At 58.7% G+C, this 12,339-nt stretch overlaps 1 protein-coding gene across 1 annotated transcript; it reads left to right on the top strand.

Moving 5' to 3' along the window:
• The first annotated feature begins 7,996 nt into the window (after window positions 1–7,996).
• Window positions 7,997–11,640, top strand: SMIM38 (small integral membrane protein 38). The gene has a single exon (XM_049641660.1). The coding sequence runs from the start codon at window positions 8,198–8,200 to the stop codon at window positions 8,351–8,353; it is 156 nt and encodes a 51-aa protein (XP_049497617.1). The 5' UTR covers window positions 7,997–8,197; the 3' UTR covers window positions 8,354–11,640.
• The last annotated feature ends 699 nt before the right edge of the window (window positions 11,641–12,339 follow it).

The raw sequence follows: 12,339 nt of genomic DNA, 5'->3' as shown, positions 1-12,339 counted from the left end.
CAAGTGGTATTTTACGTTCCTTCCAAGGATGCGAGGCCCTAGGATGTGTTCCTTCTTCTGCGACTGATAAGCAGTCTGTCATACGTTTGGCTTCTCATTGTAACCTCCCCAAGTTGGGCCTGATTTTTCTTGTTTTATACAGTGTTCTTGTTTACACTTCCTCCAGTTTCCCCCACGTGTTTTGCCTGTAGCTTAAAAAAAAATTTTTTTTAATGTTTATTTATTTTTGAAGGAGAGAGAGACAGAGTGTGAGTGGGGGGGAGGGGCAGAGAGAGAGGGAGACACAGAATCGGAAGCAGGTTCCAGGCTCCCAGCTGTCAGCCCAGAGCCCGACGCAGGGCTCGAACTCACGGACCGCGAGATCATGACCTGAGCCGAAGTTGGACGCTCAACTGACTGAGCCATTCCGGCACCCCCCGTAGCTTTCTTTTTTTTTTTTTTTTCTTGCACTTGGCATTTTCCTTCTGCGATTATTTCTCCTTGGCCTGTAATGTTTTGGGTTTTTTTTTTTTTTCAGATTATCTGTTAGTGGCAAAGAGCTTCATTTTTACTGACAATAAAATGATCAAACCTTTCTCTTATGGTTTGTACTTTTGCGTGTGGTTAAGACAGCCCTGTCCCGAGGCAATGACAAGGTCACTCTGTATTGCCCTCTAGAAGTCTCACGGTTTTGCCGTTCGCATTGAACTGTTCAGCCACCCGGAGCCGGTTTCTGTGTGGGGCGTGTGGGTGGGGGTCTGCGGGGGTCGTCAGTGTTCTCCACCCAATATTCTGGGGGCTGAATGCTTCCAGCATGCGGTCGGTTGGCAGCTCTCCACCGGGGTCTGGATCCGTTGTCTATGCCGCGTATCAAACCACCGCAAACACGGTGGCTTAAAGCAACACCCGCTGATGAGCCCACAGCTCTTTAGGACCGAAGTTGAGGTGGGCTGGACACTTCTCTGCTCAGGGCGTCACAAGAGACCAGGCTTAGGGCGTCGCCGGGAGGCTCTGGGAAGGAGTCCACTTCCAAGCTCATGGCTGTTGACGGGAGTCACTTCTTCGCGGTTGTAGGACTCAGTCTTCCCCGCCTTCTCGCTGGCTGTCAGCAGGGGGCCAGCCACTCTTGGCTCCTGGAGGCCACACTCGGGTCACAGCCACGCAGCCCCTCCTCTGACAGCATGGCGGCTTGCTTCTTCCAAGGTGGCCGGAGAACCTCACTGCTGTCCGCTAGGACAGATCTTATAGGCACCCCCCACCTGTGGGAGCCACTAACATGTGACCCACTTTGGCCAACGATGCGTGAGCAGCCGTGGGCGTGTCCCCTCCTGAGAGGAACTCGAAAAGCTGTCTGCCACTTGTCCTGTGATCCCCCCTCCGCCTCTGGAAGGCGGGAGCGATGACAGCATTGTGTCTTCTTCCTTGATCTTTGTGGTTCATTTCTCTTGCATTACTGTCCTTGGTTGGGTCTTTGGTATAACGGACACATTCGACCGCATGACGTTTAGAGCTGATGTTTATGAAAACACCATAGAGGGGCGCCTGGGGGCTCATTCGGTTAAGTGTCTGACTCTTGGTTTTGGCTCCTGTCATGATCTCACGATTCGTGGGATCGAGCCCCGCGTCGGGCTCTGCGCTGACGGTGCGGAGCCTGCTCGGGGTTCTCCCTCCCCCTCTCTCCGCCCCTCATGTGCTTGCTCTCTCTCTCTCCAAATAAAAAATGCATACATGGGTGAGCACTTAAAAAAAACCCACATTGTAGAAAGCATGAGAAGACAAACTGCAGATCGAAAACATGTAATGGGTAGAACCCACAAAGGATGAATATAAAGAGGCTGGATGGTTTAAAAATTTTTTTTAATGTTTATTTTTGAGAGAGAGAGAAGAGAGAGAGAGAACCCCAAGCGGGCTCCGAGCCATCAGCACAGAGCCCGACGCGGGGCTCGAACTCACGAACCGCGAGATCATGACCCGAGCCGAAGTGGGACGCTCAACCGACGGGAGCCCCCAGGCGCCCCTCGATGTCTACTTTTAGGTGGCTGTTTTACTCCAACACCCAGAACATGTGAACGTGTGCTTTCTGCTTCCCCGTTGCTGTAGAGAGGCCAGTGGAGGGTCCCCCTGTGCCCCGGACCTCAGCTCCGCCTCGCCTCTCCGGCTGCTTCTAAGACCCTCTCTTCTGCGACAGTCCTTCTTGACGTTCCGTAATTGCAGATCTGGATCCTGGCGAGCACGAGCCACACTAACGGCCGAAGCCGCTCCCAGTCGCCCTGGGCTTGGGGCATCGCCCGACAAACCTCCGCAAACCCCAGCGCCTGTCTTGCCTTTCGGGGCGTAGGGGACACCCCACTAGGTGACCTCTGGTCACGGCGGTGACGGCCACTCCCGCCCTCGCTCCTGCTGCGCTGCCCAGCCCCGGGGGCCTCTCCGTGTGGCCCTGCGAGGCAACTAGCTAATAGGTTCTTCTTTCAAGGCGGGACGTACCTGATTAAAGCAAAATCCAGGTACATTTTAGGCCACTTGTGTGACCTTGGACTCCGGGATGTCTGGGTCTGTGCACCGATGTGTTTCATAAGTTGTCAAGACCGCTGGGCCCCTCTCCCCTCACACACTGGCCTTTGCCCTATTCTGTCCCCGCGACTGGACCGCTGTGGCCGTGAGTCGCGCGTCACGGGGCCGACCCGGCGCAGCAGAGGAAGCCAGGGGGCAGGGGGAAGCGGGGGGGGGGGTGGTTAGAAGAACTCGAACTGCGTTTGCCGACGGGTGCCAGCACGAGTCTCCGGAGCGGGCCGGGGTCCGGGGTCCGGGGGCCGGCCCGGGCTAGCCTGAGCCATCCTGCCCCTGGGATCCGATCACCGGCACCCGCTGGTGAGCACGGAGACTCCAGGAGGCACGAGGACACGAGCCCGTGGGGTGGCTGTGGGCGGTTCTCCCGTGGCCCTCGTTTGGTGGCAACGGGCACCTTCCCGTGGCTCAGTCCAACTCTGGGAGCCCACGGTGTCCTCTCGCCTGTGGCTCTCTGGCCCGTGCCGAGGGCCTCACAAGCGTCTCCCTGTCCCCGGTCCCCATCCTCTGCTTTCCTTTTAAATTTACAAATAGGTAAGAGCAAGAGAACTGAGGCCCAGGGGCGCTTGGGACACGGCTGCCTCCTTTCTCCCCACCCTACTCACTATACTTCCTTTATGTTTAAAAAAAAACAATAATAATACTTGGGTCATCGCTCTCTTTTTTTTTTTCTTTTTTCATTTCTGGGAAAATCTTTATTTTGTGTATTTCTCAAGCATCTTGATATTCCCTGCCTCAGACCCACGGAGGCTCCCTTCCTTCCAGTTTCCCCTCCAAATTCCTGCCGGTTTTCTTTTGCAAAGGCCTCAGGGCGGTCAAGCACCCCCCACCCCCCTCCCCGGCCTCTCCCCCTGCCTCCCTGTGAAGAAGAAAGGGCTGACGGAGGTCTTTAGGCAAAGCAGATACATCCCCACAGAGCCTTCAAAGGTGCCTCCCCAAAGCTGCCAAACGGTTAACTCTTTCCGAGAGCGTTGGCTGGCCTGTGAAAGATGTCTGGGTTCGTTGATAAAAAAAAAAAGGTATTGTTTTTAGCGCTGTCGTCGGTATTAATGAATGCCATCAAATGAAGTATTTGCAAGGGGCTCTGGGTCCCTGCGACCTACTCAAGGCTGTGAAAAATGGAGTGACTGGGGGGGCACCAGAGGCCCCCTGCCGGAATGGGCCTTGCCGAAGAGGCGGGCGGGATGCCTCTCCCTCCCACACCCCAAAGAGTTAAGCAGAAATGGTTAATATTCCTCCCTTGGGCCCCCACGTCCCGTATTCTAATGTATGAACTCGCATTCAGACGTGAGCCAGCCGCATATGCTTCCCGGCCGGCCTCGGCGACATCTCGCCCCCTCGCACGGCACGCGGGGTCTCCGCCGAGCCCTTCGTAAAAGCACAATTTTGTGACCACGTAACCCTCACCTGGGCGGCACGCACGCCCAGACGCGTGGCCCCCCGCGTTCCGAACGGGGTCCGCTTTGCCCCTTCCCGTCCGAGGGCTCGGCCCGAGGTGAGAAAGAGGGGGCAGGGTTATTAAGGATTCTGACAAGGTAGGCTGAATAAATTGTGTTTCCTTTGTGAGCCTTAATCCAGTGCTGTATTGGCTTCTCGGACATGGCTAATTTATTTGGAATTTCATTCTGTTCCTGACAGCGTCCTTGACTAGCTGTTTGATCACCTCGAGCAAAGTTACACGCCAGCTTTCAGATGTTGGAAGGGCGGTGGGGTATAACTCGGCTCAAGTGCGTTCTCCCCGGGCCCGGCTTCCTGCCTGCAGCCGGGACGTTTCAAACGGCCGGGGCCATCCCTGGTTCGGGAGACAAGGCGGCCGGCGCGGGGGCCCCCCCCCCCCGCCCCTCCAGGGAGGAGGAGGCTTTGGCCACTTGCCCCCTCCCCCCACTCGTCCCTCTGTTTGGGATTTGAATCTGCTTTTGTGGTGCAGGAAGAAAGAAAATTAATTTCCACCCGTCCATGAGTTCGGAACGGTGCGTTTCAGGGGAAACCCGGTTTCGAAATGCGTGTTCTGTTGGCTTGAGGGGTTTGAGACGCAGTCTCCCGGGGGCGGGGCGGGGAGGGGGAGGTAAACCGGCCTCAAACCGTCCCAGGGTGCTCGCCCCCGCTGTGCACCGGTCCTCGCGTCTCCCCCGCCTCGTGTCTGTCGTGGCAGAAGTGGTTGACGCTCATTCTCTCCTAACTCACGTATTTCCGTGGGGTTCGCACGTTTCCTTTTGGTGAGCGCAAGCGTGTCTTGCTTGGATACAAAGGAAAAATGATGATCTTGGTCGGTAAGCCGCCAACACCTCCGAGGGCTCAGCATAGTTGTGGCTGCTGGTTTTATACTTTGGGTGGAAGCCGGTCTCATGGACACAGGGGCCTCCTTCCCTTTGGGCTCTTGGCCCCGGTACATGGGACACCTTCCTGCTGAGCGCCTTCTAGGTGCCAGGACGGGGGGTGGTGGGGATCTGGTGGGAGCTCGCGGGCTAGACGCACGTCAGAGATTTCAGAGGACGTCAGCGCCGTGGTCAAAGTGGAAAACAGAATCAACCGACCGACCGAAACCAGGGTGATATGCTGGATGGACCCCGGGGGGGAGAGGGGCCAGCGTCGCTGACCAGCTCCTCCCCTGGAGTCCCTGAAGTCTGCCGGCCGCCTGCCGCCTTTGAGCAGTGATGTACTTCCCCTGCAAAGCAGGCTTACCCCCGGCCTTACCCGCAGACACGGGGAAGGGGCTATTGCCCCCTTTTACGGAGGAGGCAGCCGAGGCCCGGGGCATCGCAGGATGCTCCGATGAGAGCCGCCAACTGAAATGGGGCCCCCGGAGCTGGTTCCGGTGCTGTCACCCGCAGTGTGAGCTGGTCTGGGTAGGGGGGGCGGGGGTCAGACTGGGCCACGCCTCCATCCCAGACCCCCCCGGGCTGGGGTCGCCCCTGCTCAGCTCTGTGCGTCGTGGGAAACTCTGACTCCCTTTAAGGGGGACACTCGTCATCTCTGTCACGGGTTGTGTTCAGGGGGAGGGCAGGAGGGAAGGGGGAAGCCGGGAAGATGTCCCAAGTTCACGGTGATCTGGAGTGGAATTCTGGGGCCTGTTTTGACCTTTGGGTTTGTCCTGATGTGCAGGGGAGCTGGGCGTTCGTTCCCCCCTGCCCCCAGTCGGTCCTGGGTCGCGGTGCTGGGCGGCCCCCACAGCATGTTCCCTGGAGAAGTAAAGAGCTACTGAAGCTAGGGGTCGGGGGGCACAGAGGTGGGTAAAAGGTCCCAGAGACCAGGGTGCAGCCCCGACCGCGCCCCAAGCCCATCACCTCTGCTAGTTGTAAGATGAGTAGAGTGGGGAGCACACAGTGCCCACCCCACGGGACACGGTGGGAACTGCGTGACATCAGAGCTGGCCTGTCTGATGCACTTTCTCATCGCCGAAATATTTTCTCCTTCTGGGCGACGGCCACCGTATCCATCTAGGGTCTGCTGCACCTGCCGTGTGTCACATACACCCTTCTTGGGAGAAGTCAGCGGGGGGCACAGCCGTGACACTGTCCTGGGGCCGGGGACATTCACTTCCTCTCCCGAAGGGCGTGCTGACCTTGGCCTCGCTGACTCTGGGGCCCAGGGGCATCTGAGCAGGATCTGGGAGGCCTCCGTGATCCCAGAGCTTCTGGGTGCGTGGATGCCACGTGACCGGGACGCTGTTGACTCTGCGGGTCCCATGGTGTGCTTGGCAAACAGAGGGATTTACCCAAGGCCACCCTGTCCCCACCTGCCAGGTCGGGAGCTGGCGTGCGCTCGGTGCCTTGGGTTCGCCCAGAGCACCCACCTGGAGACGCTGACCGCTCAGGTGAGCAAAATGCCTGCTCAGGAACCTGTCCCTTCTCCCTCCCCGCGTTCATGGCTGCTTCCCCCTGGGACCTCGCTCCAGATGCAGACGGGTGTGTCCAGGCAGGTGGCTCCTGAACACCCCTGAGGACTTTCTGCAACATTCTGGAAGTCCTTGCCAAGTGGCCACGTCTTCCAGAATGCCCTGTGTGCTTCCTGCCTCCATGCTGGGCTCCTGCTAAGTTCTCACGTAGGTTTGAAGCCACGTCCGTACCTCTGCGACAGTCGGGGTCAGCAAATGTGCTGGGTCACCTGGCCAGGTCCGCTGGTGGCCGCTCGCTCTGTGGACAGAGGCAGAGAAAGTCATTTGCCACCCAGAGAGCAAAGTAGGGCACGGTGCCCTTTCACTGGGGCTGATACCTGAGCCAGTGGGGGGTGAGCGCTGAGTGAGGGTGCCGGTGGGGCCCATCCTGGGACTGGCCCGTGGTGAGCATGGGACACACGTTCGCTTGGCTTCTCATTGAGGAAAACCACAGGTGAGGGCTGCCTCCCTACCCCACTGCCCATCTTAGGCTGCGCTCCTTGTCAGCGCCTTTGCATTTATTCCTTAGAACCTTCTGGGAGGGCTGGAAGGAGCACATTCTTATTTTGTAGATAAAGAAGAAATTCAGGAAGGGGCGTCAGGTGGCCGGCAGTCCCGGAGGCCCCCGAGCCTTCTCCCTGACCAGGAACCTGCGGGGGGACTGCACGCTTTCCGGGGTGAGTACGTGCTGGGCCCCCCAGGACGTGCTCTCAGAGACTTTGGCTCCTGCCGCCGGGCCCTCTGAGCTCCAGGTGGGGCCCCGTCGCCTTATGAGACCATAGGGTCTGAGGAGGTGCCCACACTGTCTCTTCCCCCAGGCAGAGCTTGGCTGGGGAAGATCCGAGGTGGGGGGTGGGCAGGGTGTGCAGAGGTGCAGGGGCTGTGGGTGCGTGGGTGTGTGCACATCTGTGCTTGTGTGTGTGTGGCAGGCAGATAACGGCAGGTGGAGGCTGTCCCTTCGGTGATGGTATGGGGACATTTCTCGGGGCATCCCCTCTGGCGGCGGGAGGGCCGTCGGGGATCTGGAGCCCGGGCACCCAGCAGCGTGCTGGTCCCCTGACCCGCACTCACAGCGCCCTTCGGGTCAGGCCCCAGCCACCTGCCTCACTTTCCCTCCAGGGGTCGGTGCCCAGACAGCCTGAGGCTCCAGGTCAGCCGCGAGCCACTGTGGGTCACGGTGAGGGTGAGAAGGGACCCGCGCGGGGTGGAGGTGGGAGGGGGAGGGGCAGCTCGGCCAGGGGCTCCGCAGGGGGAGCGGGGAGCGAGCAGGTCTGTCCCACCGCACACAGGTGGCAGCGCGCGGGTGCGCGGACCCCAGGACCCCCTCGCGGGTGGAGGGGTGGGGGGGGGTCTTCTCGCGTCCCCTCCCCTTCCTCGCGTCCCCTTCCCCGCGCCACGCCCCCCCGCCGCCGAGCGATAGCTAATTGGGCAGAGAAAGGGCCCGATTGTCTGCGCGCCGGAAGCGCGGGCGTGGGCGGCTGGAAGCGCCGAGAAGGTGGCCGGCCTCGCCCGGCAGCTGCCGCCGGAGCCGCCCGGGGGTGACGTCAGCGCTGGCGAGCGGGGAGCCCGGCGGAGAGGGGGGCGCTCGCGGCCTCGCCACAAGGCGACCATTGTGGGCCCGTGAATGCGGCCGGGCCTCTTGACCGGGGAGGCCGCGAGCCTCGCGCTCTGGCCTGTCACTCGCCGCCCGGGAGGCCCGGGCTCCGATCGGGGGGAGCAGGGGAGCAGGCCCCTCCCCCCAGCACAGCCCGCACCCCAGTGGGGACCCCCACCCTCGGCATGGCCTCCTGGTGGGAGGGAAGCACGGGCCCTGACCCGCTCCTGGTCCTGCTGGTCATTGTCCTGTTAGCCCGCTTCATTCTCTGGTCCTGCCTCGGGACCTACATCGACTATAAGTTGGCCCGGCGGCACCCCCAGAAGCCCAAGGAGGACTAGGGCCTCTGCCGGCCGGGGACTCTGAGCGTCACCCTCCCCCCCGCCAGCCCCTCCAGGAGGGCGCTGCCCCAGAGGTGTCCTCTCCTGAGCAGAGGGCGTGCCGGGAGGGCCAGGCCACCGACCCCCGGCTCCTACCCACAGGGCAGAGATGGACCGTGGCGCCCCACCACTGGCCCTGAGCTGTCCTGGTCACCAGCCCGTCCCATGTCGGGACAGAGGGGCCACCACGGCCTGTCTGTCTGTCCGTCAGGGTCTGGGGTCCGCAGCTGGAGGGAGTGCTCGTGGGGGGCGCGGTCCACTCTGCCTCCACGTCTTTGTAAGTATGTTTGCGGGAGGAGGTGGGGATGAGCCACAGGGGCTGGGGTGGGCGCCGAGGGGACAGACGTGGCCACGTCACGAGCCAGCCCTGCCACCCAAAGCTGCCTTGCCCCTCGGCTTCCTCCTGCCCCCCCGGAGGGATAATCCTAAGTTCAGACGGCTGCCTTGGTTTCCCCAGAGCAGACCCCCAGAGGGTCTCAGGACAGGCTCGACACCTGAGTTCGAGTCCAGCTCTGGTTGGCCGCGGGGAAGGAAATCTCTGTCTCTAAAACGGGCGCAATAATCCCTCCCTCCTCAGAAGGGTGCGAGGAGGGTTGGACGAGGGGCGGGGCGGCAGTCCCCCCAGCCTGCACCCTGCTGGACTCGTGCAGGACGGTGCAGGAGAGAAACCAGGGACCCGGTGAGTGCCTCTCTTCCTCGGTGCTTGGAAGCGTGTGGCTGAGACGCGCCTCAGAAGGCGGGCAGGCGGGAGGGTTGACTCGGGCCCCAGGAGCCGGCGCCTGCCCGTCACACCCCGCCTCGGAGCGGCACCCGGTGGCTCTGAGGTTCTCGACCTGGTGGCTCCTTCTAATCGCCCTGCGGATTTTAGCAAACACGATGGCCGGGCTCCCCAGACGGAGAAGCAGGGGCAGGGACAAGATGTCCTTGGGAGGCTGGCGCCTGGTTGCACAGGACCGGGGACACCTGTCAGAGCAGAGTCTTAGGGAGCTGGTGTAGCTGACCTGGGCGAGCAGACTCGGGAAGGCCCGGCCCGGCGCCACCCGTCTTGCCTTGCGGCGTCCTGGCAGAGGGACCGCAGGCCTGAGCCGGGGGAGCGGCGGGACCTGATGAACTCACCGGCACCGAGGAGATCTTGTTTTGCTCCCGAAGGACCTGCCGTGCTCCAGGCAACCTCAGGGCCCGGGGAGCCGGTTGGCGGAAGCGGGGACCTTCTGGGGGCGGGGCTGACCCACACGAGAGATTTTGATGGGGGGGTGTCTGGGGGCGGATGGCCGATGAGGCTCTTTTCTTCCGGATGACGGTCCAGAGAGTCTGCGCGGTCGTGGTGGTGGTGGGAGGGGGCTTGGTGTGCGTTGATTCATCAGGGGCTGGAGGGCGGCTGTCCTCTGGGCGGTTGTGGGAGCCGGTGGCCCAACAGAACTCACGCCCCCGCCGCGTCCAGAACCTGATGGTAGGGGTCAGGGGAGGAGGTGTTCTCGTTGCCCTGAAGGAAAACGGCGTTCAGTGCCCTTTTAAAATCACGCGTGATTTCACTGGTCTCTTTAAGAAGAACCACGTGTGTTCTCAGGATCGGGTATCCAAGGAGGGCGGGTGGCCATTCATTCCGGTTCGCCTGGGACGGACCCAGGTTTAAAACGGGACGTTCCCCGTCCCGGGAGACCCCTCTACCTCGGGCAAAGCAGGCCCCGCCCCCACCCGAGGGAGGAAAAGTCCCAGCACACAGCGTGTTAATGGGTCTCCAGTTGCGGACCTGCGTGTAATCTGCGTGCAGCCTGCGTGTGCACACGGGTGTGTGTGATGGTGCCTCGGCCCATGCTTGAGGTTCGCCGTTTGGTCCAGTGAGCCAGGATGCTGGGGCTCTCACCGCCGCCCCTGCTGTTGGGGTGGTCTGGCAGAGGGGACAGAAGCCGGAGGCTCCTGCCAACGTGGGACCGTGCAAGAAAACCAGATTCTGCCAGGGCTCTTTGAGCCCCTTTGGAGTTACACCGGTCGGTATCTTTCTTCCCCCCGCCGCCGAAGCCAGTTTGCGTTGTGTCTTGATTCACAACGGACACGTTCTGCTGGGCGCGGGTCTCTGCAGCGATGCACCAGGCCAGCCATCTACAGCCTTATGACGCCTGCCCGGCTCAGAACAGGCACTCGAGCCGCGGCGTCTGAGTGAATGACAGGATGTGCCCTGGCCTGATATCAGGCAGCAACCACAGCTAGCTGCAAGTGACAGACGAGTAGACAGTGACTTAAACAAGAGAAGCCTTTTGTTCCCCCTTCATGTTTATTTTCTCATGTAGCAAGAGGTCTGGCACCTGGGATTCCCGGACCGGGGTATGGCAGCCCCATGATATTATCACGGACTCAGATCCTTCCATATTTCTGCTCTCACATGCAGCTTCGGTCTTCATGGTCACAAAAAGGCTGCTGTTACTCCAGGCATCCTGAGTGACGTTCCAGGCAGGAAGAGAAAAAAGGGTGATAGAGAGGGAGAGGCAATTCTCTGACACCTAAAACCCTTAGGTTTATATCTCATAAACCAGAGTCATGTCACATGACACCCCTACATGCAGGGGCAGCTGAGAAGTGGAGTTTGTTAGCGGGGCTTATTGCCACCCTAGATAATGTGAGGATTCTATTATAAAGGAAGGTTACATAGGGGCTCCTGGGTGGCTCAGTCAGTTAAGCCTCCGACTTCGGCTCAGGTCATGATCTTACGGTTCGTGAGTTTGAGCCCCACGTTGGGCTCTGGGCTGACAGCTCAGAGCCTGGAGCCTGCTTCCGATTCTGTGTCTCCCTCTCTCTCTGTCCCTCCCCTGTTCATGCTCTGTCTCTCTCTGTCTCAAAAATAAATAAAACATTAAAAATATTAAATAAAGGAAGGCTACATGGATATTAGACGGGCAACTGGCCGTCTCTGCCACTGACCCTTTGCCATTCGTTGCAATTGTCCTCATTTGGGACATGAAATGCTGATGGGTAAATGAATGATAACGACGGCCAGCAGACGGATAAATGGAGGGGGAGATGTTGTGCTCATACAACGTAGAAAACACAGCGGCTTGCAGGCTGGGAGCTAAGAAGTGGGCAGAGAGACCTGGACCCTGGTCACGGATGCTGGATCTGCACTAGGCATACGTGGCTATTAAGTACTGGAAGGGTGGTCAGTGCCAATGAAGAGATACTGATTGAAATGATACATTACCGAAATGATAATAATATTTTGGACACAACTGGGTTCAATAAAATACTAAAATTCATTTCACCTGTTTCTTTTAATGCGTTTTAATGTTGCTACTAGAAAATCTTAAAGCACATGTGCAGCTCACATTATTTTTATATTGCACAGCGTTGTGCCAGAACTTCATAATAGAGAGAATGAGCCCTGGTGGGCAGGTGTGCTGTGTGTTATAGGAACACATGTGTCATCGGAAAGAGAGCTTTCTGGAGGATGGTTTGAGGTTAAATCATCAGTACTACACAGCAGAGCTTATGAGATGCAGCCAAAGCTGTTCTTACAGGAAAAGTCATTGCCGTAAATACTATACAAATAAGAGAGAATGAAAATCAATGAATTAAGTATATGACTCAATAAACTGAAAAAAGAACAATAGAACAAAGCAAAGAGAAACGGAAGACAGAAATGAAGAGAGGAAATTAGCGTAATAACAAAGTGATAGAATTAACAAATGTCCCCAAGTCCTGGGTTTTTTAAAAATAACATTTCTTATGTATTTCCTTCTCCTTTTTCTCTTTAAATATTGTGTTGAAATACACACAAGTTAAATTCACCATTTCAACCATTAAAAAAATATGTTTATTTATTTATTTTGAGAGAGAGCGGGGAAGGGGCGGAGAGGGAGAGAGAGAATCCCAAGCAGGCTCTGCATTGTCAGTGCAGAGCCCGATGCTGGGCTCAATTCCACGAACCTCGAGATCATGACCTGAGCCGAAATCAA

This window comes from Panthera uncia, chromosome D1, assembly GCF_023721935.1.
Source record: "Panthera uncia isolate 11264 chromosome D1, Puncia_PCG_1.0, whole genome shotgun sequence".
NCBI lineage: Eukaryota > Metazoa > Chordata > Mammalia > Carnivora > Felidae > Panthera > Panthera uncia.
The sequence above is the reverse complement of the archived record's forward strand: the minus strand, read 5'-3'. Positions and strand labels throughout refer to the sequence as shown.

Coding starts and splice junctions, on each gene's coding strand:
- SMIM38 (XM_049641660.1), top strand. CDS start 8,198: ATGGCCTCCTGGTGGGAGGGAAGCACGGGCCCTGACCCGCTCCTGGTC.